The following is a 20,754-nucleotide window of genomic DNA, read 5'->3' as shown; positions in this document are numbered from 1 at the left end:
AGCGCACAAGATCACACAACACAACGAAGACGGTTAACGTGGCGTCTGATTTTAAACATCGCCGGCCCGTGTTCACTGAAGAATTGTCTAAACACATATGGCCGGGCTCGTCGGGTTCGTTTATACCGTGACCAATTGGGACTTCCGTGTCAAGTGAGAAATATGGAGGTAAGAGGTCTAAATACACCACAAGAGCTATTCATCATTAGCACTGTCAGAAGTGAAAATAAGAAATGACAGTGATTCTCCCTCTAATCTGCCAAAAATGCACACACACAGAGGAGACACGCCCACACACACACACACAAAAACAACTACAAAGACATTCAGAAAAAGCACTCCTACAGAGCGAACTGGCCAAAATAGTATACAGCAACAGTGTGTATAAAAACCTGGAGCCCCATAAGTAGTTTCTCATTCCTCACTCTCCTCACACTCTCCTCACACTCTCCTCACACTCTCCTCTCACTCTCCTCTCACTCCACTCTTTCCATTTTGGCTCTCTCTTCTCTCTTCCCTTTCTCTCCTCATTCGCGCTCTCTCTTTTCCCTCTCCTCCCTCTCCTTCCTCTCCTCCCTCTCCTCCCTCTCCTCCCTCTCCTTTTCACCTCCTCCTCTCTGTCCTGGTCATTCCCAGGTCCCTGCTTGTCGGGACGAGGAAATGGGAATTCTACAGTACCGTTACAGGAAAGGCTTTATCAGTGCCGCATGAAGGCAGACTACAGGAGGAATTTCCTCTGCCACTTACACCACGGAGGGACGGACTGGCTACGTCACCCCTATAAACACACAGCACAGATGGACACATGAGTCACGCGTGCACGTCCACATACCCACACCCACACACACACACACACACAGGTCATAACACACTCTAGTCCAGTTCAAGCCAATTTAACTCGTCACCTGCATACGATGACAAAATGTTGGCCAACATAGCCTGGGACCCAGGCGAGGCGGACCGTTGAAAGGAGCCCAAGCCAAACAAACACAGGCCTGTACCGAGGCTTCCCGCAAACCTCAGGCCACTTCTCCCGTCTCAAACACACACAAACACCCATACATATAGGAAAAGCCGGGGGGGAAGTACACGCCACAGAAACATTTCAAAAGAGGCCATTTTTACCATCCCGTCTGAGCTCCGTAGCGCTCCCGCGCTGAACTTTCGCCCGCTAACAAGGAAGGTCCGGTTTGAGCAAGTTGTTCTGAGGGGAGGACAGACCAAAGACGGCCTGGAGTGGCTACGGGACAGCGGCACGAAGCAGTTTGCCCACTGGCTGGCCGGTTCCCTCGGGTGCCTGGTGCTAACGTGTGTTCTCCAACAGCTCAGAGCGAAAGTGGCAAACAGTACTCCAGGCCCCAGCGCTCCACTCTCCAACCCCTCTCAGCATCGGCTGTTCACCGCGTGGCGATTGGACCAAGAGCTGGGAGAGTTACCCGGGAGGTGGAGGGGATACAGCAGGCAATAAATGACAATAGCAAGCCATGTGTGTTTTAGCCAATCAGAATGAGGGAAAAATGTCACTCTCGTGGAGTGATGTCACTTTCATGGAAGCATGAGAGTGACATCTGTAAGAGGCTACAGTGCAGTAAGAGCTTCTTGGACTGCTTACATTGCCTGGGCAAGCGAAGAGCTCCGCTCAGTTCGCCCCCCCCCCCCCCCAAACATACAATCAACAATGCCACTATAATCAAATGCACGCCTTGGTCTGAGGCGAGCATTTGATCCACTGATCTCTACATTGAAGCATCATTATGCGAGCCATCTCTTAACATTTCTGTTACTGTAAATCTGACAAGCCAATATCATAAAAAAATGACGGGCAGGGAAACAGCGAGAGAAAGAAAGTGGACAGAAAGAAAGTCCAGAATCCCAGGCACTGTATGATGTATTTAGCCAGGACTAGGCTCCATAGACTCCAAATGGGCTCTTGTTGTTCTAAGGGAAGAAAATGACTGGGTTCCACTTCCTGACACTGAAACACCCATTGCCGGCCAGACTGCCCTAGAAAACCACTATACAGTACAGTAACTAACTCTCTCTCCACAACATTGCAGCCAGTTAGCACTGCCTCTGATCTGATGGCCAGCTAGGGCAGAGCATCACACAGATTTAATGCAACAGCTGAATCGATGGGACTTAATTTAGCTATCATTGCACAGTAATGTGTCATTTTTCATGTCTCTGGTACTAAATTGTATTGCGAGGCACCTCAGCTAATGGTGTTAAAGGTAGTGATATTTGGCTGTGAATGCTAGCCTGAACTACAGTAAATTGAAGTTTGGCCATTAGTCTAGGCTTAACACTAAACCAGACATTTTTGGTCACCGTAACATAAGCAAAAAGCCAACAACAGTAGGGTAGTTCTGTAGGGCTAAACATATTGGGACATTTTCATTCAGTCAAACCACCGTCAGGAGTATGCAGATCTGTCTCTCACCACACACGTACTACTGCTCTTGAACCACTTCAATATTCCACAATCCTGGCATTAGTTAGTGGCAACCAAACCTCTCACGATTGTATGGAACTATTTTGTAAACCGCAAATACGGTCGCTATGAACAGGAATGGGTGTAATTGTGTTTGCTATCAACATATCCCCAGTGCTATCGGTCTTCAATGACTCGCTTATCCGTTGCTTCTTAACATTTCGCTATTATGTTCATACTCAGCGTAAACAATTCAAAATGAAAAAAGCCTCGTTATGAATAACGTCTACAGTTATGGTTAGTCTAGGCTTAAGGTTAGGCATCACTGTACTACAATGGAGTCAAATTGCACGTCGGTTTTGGAAACACCTATCCATCATCTCCGATCACGTCACCCGAACAGCCACTTTATGTAAGTAGCATAACGTTCTTAACTGCCCAAAGCGGGTGGATTCCCACAGTAAACAGCACGTCTCATATGTTGACACGGGACGTAATCTTGAGTCATGAAGGACCAATAGTACTGGGATATGCTGATAATGAACCCAATCAAGTTTTCCAAAATAGTTACATATGCATGTAATTCCTGCGACGATGCGTTGCATTAACTGCCCACACTGAACAATGCGACAAAAGCAACCGCCATCCTTTCCCCGTCGTGAATTATTCAGTGAACCTTTCCCAGCTACGATGGGTCTTTGTCAGACACACACCACGACCAGCTACACTAATATACACACACAAACTGTTATGAGGCCTCCCATGAGTCCATTAAAGTTCAAACAAGCTGTAAAAATAAAATAAAAAAATATGACAGAGAAAGAATAGCCTTCTTTTGTCAAAACCAAGAGCGCTATAAAAAACTAGGAAGGGGGGGAAAAAAGCCTGTAGCACGATGTCACGTGACTATTCCCCGTAGCTTGGCATAATTAGGAGTCAAACATGGTTCACTCCATGCTCTTCTCTAATTGTGTTAAAGAGTACTGTTACCAGGAGGAGATAGAAGCGGCGGCGAGCAAACACAACACACAGGCAGGCAGGCAGGCAGGCAGACGGCACAACAGACAGACTAGATGGAAAATAAGATACAAGGCCAGTCTGGTCTCCCAGGGCTGCCTCTTCTATTTGCTGGGGTTAGCGATTCACTGGGGTTAGCGACTCATAATGCAAGTTGTAATTAATATAAGAGCAGGAGACAATACGGGGGGGGGGCTCGTAGTGCGTTAGGACTGCAACTCAGCCGGTTCCTCTGGTCCTGTTTTTCTCATTTACACTCACACCTGCCCTGCCCATCAAAGTAATGTTCCCTGTGTTGTTTTTGTAGAATCCCTTGGAAATTATGAAGAACAATTATTGAGCGCTGTCATTTAATTTTGTCTAAATTCCCCGGGCGCCTTGGGGGTTGATATAGAGGTGCAATGCAGAGTGAGGCCCTGGTGTTGTCTAGTGTATGTACTGTAACGGCAGGGCCTGAACTTACTGAACATGTCCCATGTTGCTGACACACCAGAAATGTACAGCCTCATAAATCACAGTTGGCTGCCATTTCAAGATGCATCTTGCCACACCGCATATGCAGTTAAAGTCCTCACACATTTTTGTTGAATTTAACGCATAATTACAGAGACACACACATATATATATATATATATATATAAACATACATATATATATATATATATTCAGAAGTGAAGTTGGTCTTCTACTAAATAACTGAGCATTTTACAACACCAATGATATGGAGAGAATAAAAAGGAAACTAATTACAGTAAGCATCTAATAACTCACAGATGTGTGTTTTAAGAGACAGGCAACGTATCTGGTGGAGAATTGACTTCAGGGCAAAATAAGTCTAATTCATTGCACTGAATGGCACATTACATGAGCAATCATTCTATCAGAAAGCACAAATAACAACTTGATTTCACACCAGAGAGCTCTATGTGATTTACAACATTGACTCATACAAACATGACAAAATGACTCCTCAATCTGACAATTCACTGATTTAAAACGACATCTACACAACAAGTCTTGGAATACAACTTAAATATTCTCAAATGCCTAAAACAATACAAGTCTTGCATACCACCTGAGCAGTATGTGCATGAAATGCAGAGCAATAGGTGTAAAACTTCAGCTTCAGAAACATGTTACAGCTAGGTTGTAGGTTGAATCTGTGTCCATCCAGGAAGTGGGGGGCGGGGGCAGCAACAGGTGAGACTTAGCTCTTTCCGTACTACCCATAGCGATTTGACATGCCTGCCAACTGGCCCCTGCATCTGAACTAATCAAATAGGAAATGTGGGCCCAGACATCCCACCATCACAAAACAATTGTCTGGAACACATGCAGTCAGGCCACTCAATGACACATTATTTGGAAGGGAGGATCCAAACAAAGTCTGTCCAGTCTGACAGAGCTAGACCTACTTCAATTAAAATAAAAATGGAGAAATTCAAAGGTTCAACAACGCTGGAAGCCCTGAAGGCTAAACGTAGCCTAACTCGGGAGGCAGAGTATATGATTACAGAGCAAGGACCATGTCGTGCTAAGGATGGGAACATAAAGAACACGGTCGTCTATTACATAGTCCAGTGATATTAACAAAAGCCAGTGTACAACTTACAAGATATAATATTATTGGTGTGAATCCTTGTGATCATTATTACATTTGATCAATGTTTTTTTTTTATGGCCCATGCCTTTAAAAGAGAATGAAATGTAAACGCTACTGTTTTCTCTGTGGCTGTGCAGAGCTAAGATAACCTACGCATAACCTTTGTGGGAACTACAACCAGCAGCCCTCAAGCATTGAGAGAAAAAATGAGAATGATAAAAACTAAAATTGCACAATATTTCTTCAGGATTCTTAAGAAAAGTCACAAGAAAAAGGTCTCAATTGCATGTGTATGTGTTGGGGAAGAAAACAAAATCTGTGTTGGGGAAGAAAACAAAATCTGGATAGAAAAAGGCAGTGCAACAGACACAACTAATTCATTAGACCAGATAACATTCAGCACCCATTAATTCTATACACCATGTTAATTGAATGTAGCTCACAGAAAACTGAAATGTAATTTCATGAATTAATTGAAAAGTGAGCACAGCGACTGACAAATGCCGCCACAGCAACAATAATTTGTTAAAAGAGTAGTTACCTATATTACAACAGGATTTTACATCGCTAAAAATCGCTCAAATAATAGAGCATGTGACCACCTGAAATCAACTCAAATTAATTCCTCATTTAGTTTGATGTTCCTTAATAAGTAAGCTGAAATGGTAAACTCAATAGTTAAAAAAAAAATAATAATTGTGATAAAAGCACCAAATTTGGCACAGAAGTAGATGTATGTACTCTGACAAGACATAGATAGGGACCCAACCTAGATTTGGCTATTAGGGGGGCAGTCACTATAATTCAAAATGAAGTACTAAATCTAAATACATATTTAGGTTCCTGTTAATGTCTCTGCACCACGTTGAGAGTCAAAAACAATACGAACTGGGTTGATTGTCCACAGAGTCTACAAAGTTAAAACAAAAATACCTATCTAGTCAATTTTGCACTGTAGGTCAGAACAGTACGTCAGGTTTGCTCAGTCACCAATTTATCAGCCTTTGAGTATCACAGAAGCACAACACCTTGAATAAATAAAAGGCAAATGTTCATATAAAGGTGCAATGTATAAAATGTATCAAAACATCTGTTTAAAACCTGAAGGACAAAAGAAAAGCATTTACATTTTGAAACATCAAATTTAACTATTTATTATACATTTATTTCAACAAGGAACAGAGACTGAGACTAAGGTCTCTTTTACAACTAGGCCCTGCATATACATTTTTTGTAAAAAAGTTTTTGTGTGAATTTAAACCATTTACTTTAGCAGCATAGGGCTATTATTGACAAACTCTCACTATTTGACAGAAATATATTTTATCTTATAATTTCCAATTTTTTACATAAAATTACCAGTGTTGATGTATTTAAGGGTCAAAGGTGATTTGTCAATTTTGGCTAAAAACATGTTCAAATACCTGCATGGATTAGATTTTTAACATTGGCCAAAATCTGAGGAGTTTTCTAATGGCTGTTTAATAAGGAAAACTAAACAATAGACAATTTTTCCCAGCCTATAGACAACTTTCAGGGTGTCAAACTATCTTAAATAATGTTGTAAAATAGTCAGCTACTACTCTAAGATCCATATATGCTTTGGTTTTCACCATCTATATCTAATTTAACGTTATCAGTTGTATATATATATATTATTTTTAAATCACAATGTTACTTAATGGTGGTGTGGGGGGTCGGGATAAAATTGGGGGGTGGGGTGGGTTGAATTGTCAAAGCCCACATAAGATATCAGCAGTGCCACAAAGGCCTCATCCCCTCTTACAATGGCATAATCCAATCAGCTTCAAGACAATACTGCGTTCAAGTGTAAATAACACAGCACTTATTAGGGTCTTCCGTCAGGTACAGAGTGAGAGAGAACCGAGAGACAGAGAGGCAAAGGGGGAGAGCGGATAAACAAGCTCAATGGGCTGTCTTCTTGCCAGTGAATAGCATCACCATCTCCAGCAAGCCCAACTTTCACCAAATGAGATGTAGCCCCGGGCTATTTATTAAAAATGCATATCAAAGCAAAGAAAAATGGACATGAGAGATTCTAACTAAATAAATTAGCATATCTAACTATCAAATTGCCTTCCCCTCTCCATCTTGAAGAGAGGATAGAAATTAATAATAAAACAGAAGCAAAATTAATGAAAAAAATAAATACAAATAAAAAAACAAGTGTAACTGCAACTGTTTGCCATCCCAACAGTACCCATGTGTGTTGCTAAATGCATATTATAATGTGGTGTTCACTTATTAGTCCTCAACCTATTTGGGGTATACACAACTTCAGCTAAAATATGATATGGAAATGAAGGTGCATAATATAGGGGACATAGCTCCGAACAACAGGGTTTTAGGGATTGCTTGATGAGGGCACTAGAATATACACTGTTTTTGATGACATACACCTACAGTTTAAGCCATAGTGCCTACAAATGTGTATATGTGTGTGTGTGTGTGTGTGTGTGTGTGTGTGTGTGTGTGTGTGTGTGTGTGTGTGTGTGTGTGTGTGTGTTTAAATGTATAAATGTTTTCCTGGAGTGAACAAATTCACCCCACAGTTATGTTTGTAACTTAGCAGTCAGCACCATACAATACTGTACACTACAGTTCAGATTTTTTTCCATGTATTTTTCTTAATGTAATACTCTTGAATATTTCTTATTTATTGTTGTTTTTAATGTAATTGTCGCTAAACATAATATCATAGGACTAATATGATTAGCCTATCATTCACATTGTAGTTACAGCACTAGTCGATCAGGAAACAAGGTATAGAAATACACAAACAGTTTCCCTTCGCTTTGGTAAAATTGAGCACATTTACATTGTCAATTTAAGTAAACGCTTTGGCAAACGCTCTTATCCAGAAGACATTACTGTTAAATATGCTTTAAGGGGACTGTATAATTTCAACCAGTAGTTGTAAAAGTGGTGCTCATGTGCCTAATGTATCAAGATGTAGGCTACTTCTAAATCCAACGGTTTAATTTAACACATTTTTTGCTATTAGTTAATACGCAATAGAGATAGAAATATAGCGTGGTTAAGATCCGACAGTTCGTATATAAGTACCTTGCTCATGGGCGTAATGAACAGGGTTTTTTTACTTGTCAAAATGTGTACCAGGATTTGGGTTTCTGGCCCAAAGCTTTAACCACTGAATAATTAGCATTCCTAAGAAGAAAACTTAAAAGACCTAATGAAGTGGTCAGTGTAAATGATCCCAAGACAAATGACTTGTCGTGCACCTTCTCGTTTGTTAATTGCAGCTCCTGCTTTTTTTATTGGCATATATGTAATTCCTCTGATTATTAAAATAATATTTCTCACAAGTGGACCTGATGACAATTGCTTAGGTCTAAACATTGGAAATTGGCTTGAGTATCAACCATCTGCCACGAAACTAAACAGGCTAGTTTATCTAATCTCTTCAGTATAAACAACAGCATGCCTCATTTCTACACTTAGCCTATTCTGCAGACAAGCTCCAGAATATTGAGCTTTTAACCGCTGCTCGGCCCCACTTTGCTATCTGTTTTAATTGTGTTTTTATTCACGTTATGCTCTGCACTTTGACTGAACAACTCGGAGCCATGAAGCGCTTATTCAAAGGGAACCTGCCGCTATTATAGCTAGACCCAACAGATGCAGCGTAGTGACTTTGCATAACACTTAAATCTGCTTTCATTCCTAATAGGCTTGGGCTCGTGCTGCTCAGATATTAACCAGTCACTCTGTCACGATATACACATCCTGAATTTACCAAAACGTACTCCCAAATATGGATACTATACTACACCTGATGCCAGATATGAATCAATAATGAATTATCAGCTTTACATTATGCATGTATACAGTGCACCAATTTTTATGACGTTCCGTTCATTACACCGAAAAAGGCACGTTTAAGGAATGGGATCGATCTTAAAATTTAAAGGCACTGTACTTCAGGTGCATATAATTGAATTCAGTATTATGGAGCCTCAAGGCCATAAAATGGGGGCACAGAGGAGCGAGAGCGACTGCAGAGCAAAATCACAGGGCGATCAATAAGAAACAATTAAACACATTAACATCAACAGTAACGTCACTGCTGCACTTTTAAGCCGTGAGGTAGGCCAAATACCACATTATGAACTTGACATTGATGTTAGCCCATAAGGTCTCCTACTGAATAGGCTATCACTTTCTCCCTTTCTGAAGTCCAATTCGACATCGTTTTTACACAAGCTCCAAATCGTTATCGACTCAAACATAGTGTCTCGAAATTATGCTTTTTTATTTTTAACATTAGGCCACTCCAAACACGTGCTTTTGTATGGTAATTTTGAGAAAAACATAATCGCTTTCACATTTAGCTTTCACATTCATTGTCCAAAAGTCCACAACGTGCGCGGCGGCCATATATAAAAACTAGGAAAACCCCACAACACACACAAACGCACACGTACAAAAAACATACACAAGCACGCACACACACACACCCGCGCGCCATAGAAGGTGGCGCGAACGCACAAACATACACAATCAGTGAACTCATGAACGCTCATAATCAAAAGACTAAAACAATAATATTCACTGCATTGTATCACAACTGACTTTTGACCTAAAAATATTGATCTCCAAAACGCATCCGCAGCATGCATCAACAGGCCTATAGCCTACTGCTTAGGTGTGTGGACCAGTGAAACGGAGGCTAAATGACAGTTCATACCATAGAATTAAACTGAAATAAACACATTTTAAACAATTCATAACATCTCAGAAATTAATAATGAAAACGCTACTTCAATACTAATAACAGACAACGGTTCATCCAAAAAACCGACGCCTTAACCGACTTCTATAACTTTCTGATACAGTTTTTATAACGGTATATAAGCTATTATCCAACTTACGTGATCCGCTAGGTTGGTTGAAGATCCTGAGAGCTCTTCGTGGTCTGACTTTGAGCTGCCATCCCGCTCATCAATAACTAAATCTATTGGCATTTTTCCTTTCAAACAACTGATGTACCGGTGGCAAAAATTGTCGCAAAGCTCGTGCACCTATAGAACAAGGAGAAAATAAAAATATATTCAGGATGAGGAAACGGCGCAGGCAGTCCAAGAATAACTACAATTAAGGGGCATTATCGGCCAAGTCAAGGAAACAATAGTGAAATTGTTGCAGAGCTTATTATTCTCTTGAGACTAGAGCAACAAGTTGTACAGCAAAAAATAAACACCTCGCGTTTACAGACAGAAAATAACCAGCTGAGACCAAATCTCTAGACCTAAAATCTGTGATATTAAGATAAGAAAAATGACAAATTTTCCGTTCAATGTATAGGTCCAAGAGTAAGAGTATTATTAAATCTTAATTATTTTATTCGAATTATAATATTAAATAATACAGCCTATGTAAATGTTTGAATATGAATACCGTTCTTAAAATAATTTGTTAGGCCTACATGTCATATATTATCTCTTATTCAGGAGGAAAAATCAATACATTCACATTTGTTCAATAAACTGAGATACTTTACGGCTTATATAAATACAACGCCTTACAGGCAGAATCTAGAGCTGACAATGTCTCACATAACGGTCCAATAAACTAAATAATAATATGAATATTGTTGTAATATATTTTACCTTTTCTAATTCCAAAAGATGAAATCGTAATACTTGTATGGCTTGTATCATCTGAAAACAGAAAAATGCAAGACAAATATTTATTAATGTCATAAATTATAATACGTAAGTATAATATATAAGCATGGATTGTTATTTCCGCTTCATAAAACAAAACAAGTTCTCAGTTTAAGTTATGTTTCCAACATTTATCCTGGTATGTGATATTGTACGGGCTATTCATTAAACTCTTGGAAGATACAAATGTTTAGGATTAACAACTGAATTAAGCAAGACACAATTGGTAAACCGAGCCAAATAACATGGGCTACATTATGCAACAGCAACTGAACTATGAAAGCGGCAAATGCAGCCCCATTGCTCCCAATGAGTGACCATAGCGTATTGGAGCAGGACTCGCCCAGCGAGTCCCAGCGCGTTTTAGCCTAATCAGAGGTTTCCCTCTCGGCCTCCTTTAGGCCGCGTACTGCTGTGCCACTCGAGAGCCCTCGATTACTTTGAAGATACCTAACGTCTGTGTTGTGCTTTTGCATCAAATCCTCACATATTTGCTTTGCGATTCCGGTAACACAAGAGTATGGATTAAGTCCAAAACAAGTTGTAACAGCCACAACAACAAGGGAAAGGCAAACGTGGTCGTGCATAGAGCTTACCAAATTGTCCAATTCTGGATTAGATGAAAATAAAGGTTTTTCTGCTCGGACCTAGAAAAACACCAAAGATAATTAGTTAATCCTAGTCTACTTCTTACAGTGAATTAAATCGTGAATAAAATCTACAAATATATTTTACCTCAGTTAATAAAACAATTTTAAGTTATATTATCTGTGCATTTCATACGAGTCAATTTTCCAGTGCATTATCGTGTTAACATCGACGTTATATAACTCCCTTTTTATTTTCAAATGTTTACCTTAAACTTAACTTAATATCCCCAAAAGTGAAATATGTAAAAAGTTAACAAATAAGCTACGTGTGGCGTGAGCACTTGGAATTTCCTGTTATGTTTTGTGAAAGCGATCAAAAAAAATGACCTGTTTGGCAAAAACTGCGATGTCCTCGTTGAAGGAGTCGGAGGAGCAGACATCGCCGCCTGCTACTCCAGGCTCCCTCGGAGTGCACGTCGCCAGCTCGCACTTCTCAAAAACCAGCGCGAGCAGCGGGAATAATGGATGTCTGCAAGAGCGGAAACAGAGCCTGAGCACAACCCGGCAGGCAGCTCCTCCACACAGGCTTAACACAAGTTAATCACATGGCGACACCGCAAGCTCATGTTCTGCGTATAACTAAGGATATCAAGGAGTGTAAATAGTGACGAATTTGTCAGGCATAATTTAAACCACTTTTAACAGATCTGACTTTTCCAAATGTATTTTATGAATATGATTTGGGCACATCCATGGCAAAATGCAGTGTTATAAATGTCCCTACGTGTTTATTATATTTTTTCAATGAATTTTAAGCACATTGTAAATGAGATGCACCCTTTTGTTTAGTAAGGGGTTCGTTTTTGTGTATAATGTTAGTATTTTGCTAGTATTTTTACATATATGTTGTAATATGTGGAGAATTCTAGGCCTGTAAACTTAGACCTCTAGGTTTTTTAAACACTTTTTTCTAAAAATATAAAATTTTGTTAATGTATTACCTAGACTGCACCTGTAAACATTCAAAAAAATATCCTGGGTTAACTTTTGAAACAACTAAAACGTTTATCAAAATACCCCGAAAGCCTAAAAATATTAACAATAAGTTACAGTATGTACTTATAGTCCACGTACCCATAAATTTGATCTTTGTCCCTCTTTAAAACATCGTTGACAGCGGAGCCCATGCTGTTGGGCATAACGCTAGGATGGGGTGCGTGAGCCCCATAGTGCTGGCTGGCATGGAGCGGTGGTCCATGGTTCAAGTGATGGACTTGGGGTAGCGGCCGTGGAGCATGCGGATCTCCGTACATAGACGCCGGGACCCCGACTCCGTCCATTCCACCATAATGGGCCAGCTCATCGTACTGGAATAAAACAAGAACAATGTCAGAGAATATAACTTAATTTAGGCGTAAACGTGGCCAAAATGTGCATATAGTTAGACGATAAAATATTACTGAACTCATAGTAGGCTATAGTCAAAGCGATACAGTGAAACTAGGCTACTACTCCAGCATTGGAAAAAGTAATCCTTGCCATTCCTGTTGCTTTTGCAGAAAAGGCACTTGCCATGGCTAAACTATCAAGTGAATACATTGATAAGGTTTGTAATTACCAAAAACATTCTAAAGTTCTGAATCCCCGAAGGTGGGTTACTTTGGCAAAACACCGAATTACTTAGGAGTCCCTTTAAAAACTGCTCCACGAATGCCGCGGAGACCGTCGGTTAAGCAGAGGCTGTCACTCCGCTTGAAGAGTAAAGGTACTGCAAAAATGTCAAATAAAACGGCTTAGATATGAATACTTTGTAAATTTGCCGCCACTGACAAGAGAACAGCGATATGGAGGCCCTCCTATAGTGGATTTGTATAGGTAAGTGTTGGAGATTTAAAACCTACCCTTTGCGCCATTAGGCTGCGCTCCAATAAACTCCTGGATGTGTCGTAGGCTATATTTAATATCCCAGTCCGGTTAGAAAGTGATTTAGTGGTAAGATTCCTTTTTCAACCAACTTTGTGAATTCTCCTATTCTCCACTGTGGTACAGTACAAGCAGAAGCATCAGCAGGAGTTTGCAATTTTTCTTTGTTTTCCTCTTTCCCCAAAAAAAAAATGTCAAGCACCAAACTGAAGGTTACAATCGGCCCATCAACAACCTGCATGTAACTAAACTGTCGTGTCTCATGGCTTTTTGCCACTCCAGCTGTCAATCAAAGCCAGGGGTTGTCAAGGTAATGAATGAATGATGGTTGGTGATGATGTTCAAGAGAGGATGAATCTTTTTAGCCCGTTTTCATCCAGCAAGTCCGCGTCGTCTTTATGCCTCGGGATCGCAATCTTGTTTTCTTATTACTGTAAAAAGAAAAAGCAATAGAAATTAAAAGATTGCAATTCAGATCTTTCCTTTTCCCGTAGGTATTTCGTCTATCTCGCGGTCTGAGATGAGTGAGTGTCAGCGAGTGTTGGCAGGTTGGCTGCTAGCTTGCTTATAGAACAGAGTCAGTTTGCTGCGCTGATCGGCGGGAGAATGAAATGACGGAACCCGGAAGTAGCGGTGGCCATAGCCAGTCCTACAACAGCTACAGAAAGAGAGGAGAGACCAAATCCTGATATGCAGAGTATGCACGAGGACGGCTTCAACTCCTCACGGGGGGAGCCAAACAACACAGCTTCTACACTCCCAGCCAATTCCCTTTGCTGATAACAGACGAGAGGCAAAAATAAAACCAAACTAGCGCAGTATGGTTAATCTGCAATACGTTTAGACCCGAAACCGCGTTTCCTACGCAGGGCAAGGAATAGGCTACTATATATAGCACTAATAGGAAAAAACCCGAGCCATTTACCCACGACTAACTTATTTTAGTTTTCACTATAGCAATTAAAAAGAATAGCCAACGCGTTGCACCTCTCACTCTTTAAGTGTAAAAAGTAGACATAATTAAATGAATATGACAGACATTAACATATAAACATTCATTCTTACTTTTTCTCACAAAAAATATTCTAAACTTTAACAACCCATCTAGCCATGAAAACATTAACTGAAGTCGACTTTGCAATATATAACTGATGCGTTTTGAATTCAAGAGCATGACGCTTACTTCTTATCTTGTGTTGTGGTTATAGCCGGTATGCCTAGTATGAACTATTTCGGTAATACCTTCTAATCGTAGGCAACTGCTAATTATGAACGGGACTGTTTAGCAAAGTAAACTATATGGCGCACCCCCTCTCAGTTGAGAATGAACTTTTCCAAAAAGAAAAAAGCTTTTGTAGAGAAAGTCATTTTGTATGTTTCTTTCGTCCAATCCCGTCTCTAGATAGAAATCCGTGCCTTACCTCAGAGTAGTCAATTATCAAAGCTCCCCGAGATCATCAATCATGTGCAGAGTTTGAAGTTTAGAGGAGGAGCAACGCTCTGGCCATCGATTGCAATGAGGCTGGCCCTTTTTCCCTGAGCCCAAGCTTTTTTACGCACAGAACCGAAAAAGGCCATCTATCCATCAATGATAATATTCACTTTTGCGCAGATGGCATCATAGTTATATTGATATGTTTTCACATAAATTGCTACATTTATGGCTCGGTGACATTTTTGGTGGTTGTCGAAATTAACCATTCATAGGTTGGATGAGCTAGTGGGTTGGATTCAGCTGTAAGGTCAATAAACTCCCAACAAACAAATGCGCTGTATACGATTGCTTGCTTGTCAATCGAAATAGCAATTAAAACGATTTAATAAATGAAGCACCATGACAACAATTCTGTTTGTTGGCATATGGGGGTGGAAAGCCCTACAAGAAAAAGTAGGACTGCAGGGTTGACAAACGGCTGTGTGGACATTTCAACGTGCAATAGCCCGAGAAGGAACTACACTGTTACGCGCAGAGCGGCATGGCAGCGTCTCCAAATACCTCTGACCGCAGTTACATTCTGTGAACAGAACCAGGGGCTGTCTGCGTGAGCTTTTGAAGACTGGTGATTTGATATTAGCTCGACTGCTTATAATGCTATCGTGCACTATGACTAATACAATAACGCTTGCTCCCCCCCCCACGGACAAACATGGTAAGTGAATCATATGTCCTTTGTTATGACTCGGAAAACGGAAGGTGCTTCAAGTGCAGTTATGAATAGTTAGAAGTAAGGCTAGCTTATATTATTAGGGCTTCTGTAAATGCGTAAAATTATTCAGTCGCAAAACAGCTATCCAAAACATGCAAGCCTAATTTTAAGCGTTCGAAATGTTCTACCTATTCATGTTACAGGAGCAAAATGTTGCACTATAACTATATAAAGGGGTTTCTATATATACATATAAAGGGAATGGTGTAAACAATAGAACAGCGTGTGAAAACTGCGTGCTGATTACGCGTAATAATGCCTTGCTCTTTTATGACGCACATCAACTGTTCGAGGATTTCAGTTTGCTGTTTAAAAAATGTATACAACACAGTATTTTCAGTGTTTGGGATTTCTTTTTTGAAAGTTTGTTTTTAATATTTTACTAATAGTTCATGCTACAACACAATATAATATTCAAAATATAGCCACTTTCAGCATAAGATGAATCCGGATAACATCCATTAAATAAGAATCGATGTTAGTGAGCCATTACAGTTTAATTAATCATTAGTGCACTTTAATAAACTGTTAATCATAGGTATATATATTTTTATTCAAACCTAATACTTTATTCTTAATAGGCAGCGAATTAATATTTTATAACGCAATAAGTTTGCCTAATAAAACATATAAAACTAGCCAAGATTAATCTGTAGATTTCCTAAACAGGTTTTCAGGGTTTTGAAAATGTTATGTTTTCCAACCAAGACGTGTCAAATGTTGAGTATCATGCCCAAGTACCCATTATGTTTTGCATTATTTTCCAAAAAGTAAATTTCTCGTTGTGTGAAAAAAATCGGAGATTACATGTGAAAAAAATCGGAGTTCAATAAGACGCGAAACTCCGTCAACATGTGGATCCGTTGCCCTTGCCGAAGATGGCATTAACAGGCGGTAACATTTCATCTGGTGGTGTCAAATTGAGGTCAGTTTAGGGTTAAAGCTCTCGGTGTTCGTGTGGGACATGGCCAGCTGCGTTTGGATTCATTAGGGGGCAGCGGATCCATTTCAAGGAAAACACTACTGAGACAATCACGAGGCTAAAGATCCACTCCGTGTCATATCCTAAAAGTGCACCTACTGTAACAAACTCCAAAACTCCCATTACAAAACAGACACCAATATTTACCCTCGCACTATCCGTCCTCTTCCCTACACCAATATTTGCTTAAAAGTAGACTTGTAGCCTGGCGTGCAGCTAAATATGAAGAAGTGTTTTGTTGATTTAATTCCTTTGAAAAGGTCACTGATCAAGTCGGGGATTAAATCCCCTTAGTGACCCTAAATACTGTCTGTTGAAACAATCACAGCTAAACCACAGGAACAAATAACATACCTAATCTGGTTTGTAATTTTGGTCTGATTTGACCCTCTATGGTGTTTGAGATTATGCAAATTGGTGCAGCTAATGTATAGAAAGCTGATTTAAGACTTTCTTAAGGGTCATAAACACAATCAATCGTTCGTTACCTCATCTCTTACATGCAGTAGCTTAAAGTCAATAAATGGATACTTTAGAATTTAACTCATGTATTTTAATTCTGGTTATTTTATATCAAATTAATCAAATTTTATAGGGGGTTATTGTTTAATTATTGTTCAGACAATATCAAACAATACTCAATTTTGTCAAATGTTTACCATAACGTTTACAAGTCATACTATGAAGTTATTTTTGTTTATACGTGGCCCTGTCAATGTTTTCCTAATGCAACACATAAGGCATTACCTCACCAAGCTGAACTCTTTCTGACCCCACATGAAATGTGACTAGGGTTCCAGAAAATAGAATGAGCAACTCAAATACTTGTAAAAGTTTCGCGACTAACTGTAAATTCTTCAGCTCCAAAAACGTATTTTCTCCTCTACGGATTCTCAGTCTGGTGTTGGAGGAGGGTGTGCCGTGGGAGGGGGTACAGAAAATGTAACTGTGGCTGTCTCCCTTGAAAATCCGTGGGATCTGTCTCAAAGACACTTAGCACTCCTGATGCGTAAAATATGCAGCCCTCTAGCGACATCTGGCGGATTTGGTACACACCAAACTTCGAAGCGCGTCACTATTACACATTTATTTAAAAAATGCACCTCATTATGAAATAAAAAATAGTTTACCAACAAACAAATATTTGTTATTTCGGATTTTAACGAATTAATTTTACATTTTAAAGTGGTATGTTTTTAGATGCTGTTTAAGGGTTTTTACTTGTTAAAATAGCCCTTGACACATATTGTGAGGAGAAAGTATGATTTTCACAGCCTTTAGTAAGGCCCTATTATTTAATAATTATGTGGAGCATGATCCGACCGAAATGTGAACCACGGCAATATGTAAGATCACAATAATGCCTTCCAGATTTTACTACTAGTATGAAGATTAGCGTTAAATATAAGGAAAACATATTGAGGAAGGCCTAGTGGATCATCATTAGTTATGTTTTCTGGCCCCATTTGTGTAAAGAAATGTGGGCCTACGGGTACACAGGCCATCTACCATTGTATGCAGTTACACAAAAATGTTTTCTCTGTATGCGAAATTAAAACTCCATAAAACAGATAATTAGGCCTACTATAATTAAAATTTGCACAAAATACTTCACGGTCAATTTATCTTTATCGATTCATAATTTGTCAAATTCCTGCTGATCTGAATTATTATAAACATTAATTTAAAAAATATTATTCTATAATACGCCTGACATTATTTTATATATGCAACACTGTTGTTAATGTAGGCGTAATATTTTAAAGTGTTATCTAATTAAATTAATAACAAAAATTACATGTGGGTTGATAAGTTTTACTCGTACCATAATTCATAACAATTTGCATGACTTGTCCAATTTCAATTACCTTCATATTATGAACATATATATATATATATAGCTATATATATATATATATATATATATATATATATATATATATATATATATATATATATATATTATTCTCAGCAATGTAAGGGGTATAATTTAATCTCCGTCAATAACGTCCAAACAGAATAATGTTGTGCCACTCTAATCCTTTATTTCCAGTACGATATAATAGAAGGCTATCCGTCAATAAAAAATAGTTTGTGTTCAGTCAGTATGGTTTTGATATCTCCCGAACGAATTACAACCTACCACAATTTAACACAGAGTCACGAATAGAGGTCGTACTTCTTCTATAGAGGTAGTCTACTTGACTGGATTATTAGCTAGATCAGAATGACCATCGCTTCCCGACGGTATAAACAAGGCATGGAGGGATTAGCTAGTGACTGGCGACGACAGTCATATGCATCAAATGCTGCTGTAATTAGCTTTTACTGTGTGTTTATCCAGAAAGACTGGGTTTGCAAGAGTAGCCTAACTAGTGCCTAATCCTTTGTCCTCTTATCGAACTGACTGAGCAAATCTAAAACGTGTAGCTTGACTATCAATTTACCGAGTACTTTGGTCTTGAACGCATTTTTATTTTGGAATTGAGGAGGCGGACACGTCTGGCCCATCTCCCCACATTACGACATGTAATCGAGAGAAGTTTAAGTGGAGCCCGAGAAACCGAGAAGTTAATAGCGGTGACCCTCTCGCCGTGCCTCTGTCGCTCATCATTTCTCAGACTTAAGGGGCTTAAAGAGGCAGTATGGGCCCACCTTTTATTACATATCAAACGCTCTCTTCCTTATCTACATTATAGGAGATACATGCATCGTTGCCTGTTATGCGGATTTGGAAATAGAAACATGTCCAATAAAGTCGCCCTCCCTCGCGGATCAAAGGGAAATATGGCTTTAGGCACCAAATACACTACCCCATCAATTTAAGCCGATATTAAATTGTCTTAATTCCCCTCTCCACTTTAAGCTTAACATAAATTCCACCCTTGAGTTGTTTGTCCAGTAGGTCTACAGAGGAAAAGATGTAAGTGTTAAGTCTTTTCATGGTTGCATTAAGCCCTGGAATTGAATGCAATTGGACAGAATAATCAAGAACGCAAATAGAATGCGGTGGGTTGCCCTCTGGTCAATTGGAGATGTTTTTATGCCAGCCTTGATGGCAGACGTGTCAAGATTCATAATTACGCACGCAGTTTTAACCCTCGGAATGTCTGTCAGACACACATCCAACAAAACAGATAACCATATCTTATCTAAACGCAAGCTCCAGACCCATACTGTATGGATTTGAAGCTACTTAAATAGCAGACCTACCGTTGTGTTCAAAAGTAAGAAATAGTTAATCTACTATAGCCAAATCGGTAAAAAGTGAGCAAAGTTCGAATCTTCCCACTGTTCAATAGTATATTTGCGAGTTATAGTAAAACGTTTGAAGTTTCTTTAAATTGCTCTAAAACTAACTACTTGCTATTTAACGCGAACTTGGTAAATGCACATATTAATGTTTGCCTACTGGAACAATTGGTGAAAGTGACAAGCTTTGCCTTCATGCGATTGGTTTAGTCGCTGAAAAAGTTGTTATAGGTCTGTTGGGTAGTGGTCAATAAGAAAATGTCAGCAAGAAGTATTTTTAATTTTAATAAACCCGAGTATGTTAATCTGTCCTATGATGTTGGTCTGATATTTAAGACATTGCATTTTTTAGATTATATTGGACATAACCATGATAGTTGAAGTGATAAGGCAGTAGTTGTTGGTTCCACCAGGGTGGGCACCCCATACCACTGAAGCCTTACATTCAAGATATGAAAGTAATATAGCTAGAGAAACCATCATATTTCACTAGATGAACACAATTGAAGAGACTTTCATATTAAATATGAACATTAAATACATTGTGATAATGCCAAAATCAGGAATAATCTTGCACAAGCCTTCATGTAAATTTCTATCTCTCCAGTTTAGCCTTCTATGTCACTATTGTTTGCTCCCCTGTGTATGTAAACGTCAAGTTCCCCTACATGCTGATAATAAAGTGTAGTATGGCAAGCTCAACTGTCAAGTGTTACTTGAAATATCTTTGTGTGTATTTGCACTTAAAGGGGAAGTTTAATCAATTTTTACAAGTCTTAATTTTTACTCTGTGATGTTATTATATTCCCCAAACTATGTTTAGATATTTAGTTTAATAACAATAAAAAATAAAATAATGTATATATATATATATATATATATATATATATATATATGTGTGTGTGTGTATATATATATATATATATATATATATATATATATATATATATATATATATATATATATATATATATACACACACACACTTTCTATTATATGTCTCTGCACCAGACATTTTAATAAAAAAAATCCATATTTGCA

General features: G+C 39.0%; 1 protein-coding gene across 6 annotated transcripts in view; it reads right to left on the bottom strand.

Moving 5' to 3' along the window:
- Window positions 1-14,618, bottom strand: part of meis2a (Meis homeobox 2a) — an 87,458-nt gene extending 72,840 nt beyond the window's left edge. The window contains exons 1-7 of one of the 6 annotated variants that reach the window (XM_010878696.3): window positions 14,456-14,618; window positions 13,251-13,703; window positions 12,484-12,716; window positions 11,737-11,878; window positions 11,356-11,406; window positions 10,703-10,753; window positions 9,965-10,114 (exon numbers count right to left, since the gene is read on the bottom strand). In XM_010878696.3, coding sequence (XP_010876998.2) covers window positions 9,965-10,114; window positions 10,703-10,753; window positions 11,356-11,406; window positions 11,737-11,878; window positions 12,484-12,716; window positions 13,251-13,262 — 639 coding nt within the window. In that variant the 5' untranslated portion in view covers window positions 13,263-13,703; window positions 14,456-14,618. Of the gene's footprint in view, window positions 1-9,964; window positions 10,115-10,702; window positions 10,754-11,355; window positions 11,407-11,736; window positions 11,879-12,483; window positions 12,717-12,967; window positions 13,118-13,250; window positions 13,932-14,455 lie in introns of those variants that run through there. The other 5 variants (XM_010878698.4, XM_010878701.4, XM_010878702.4 and 2 more) reach the window with 5 other exon arrangements.
- Window positions 14,619-20,754: the final 6,136 nt, after the last annotated feature.

This window comes from Esox lucius, chromosome 15 (genome assembly GCF_011004845.1).
Source record: "Esox lucius isolate fEsoLuc1 chromosome 15, fEsoLuc1.pri, whole genome shotgun sequence".
Lineage (NCBI taxonomy): Eukaryota > Metazoa > Chordata > Actinopteri > Esociformes > Esocidae > Esox > Esox lucius.
Note: the sequence above shows the minus strand (reverse complement) of the source record. Positions and strands in the feature narration are given on the sequence as shown.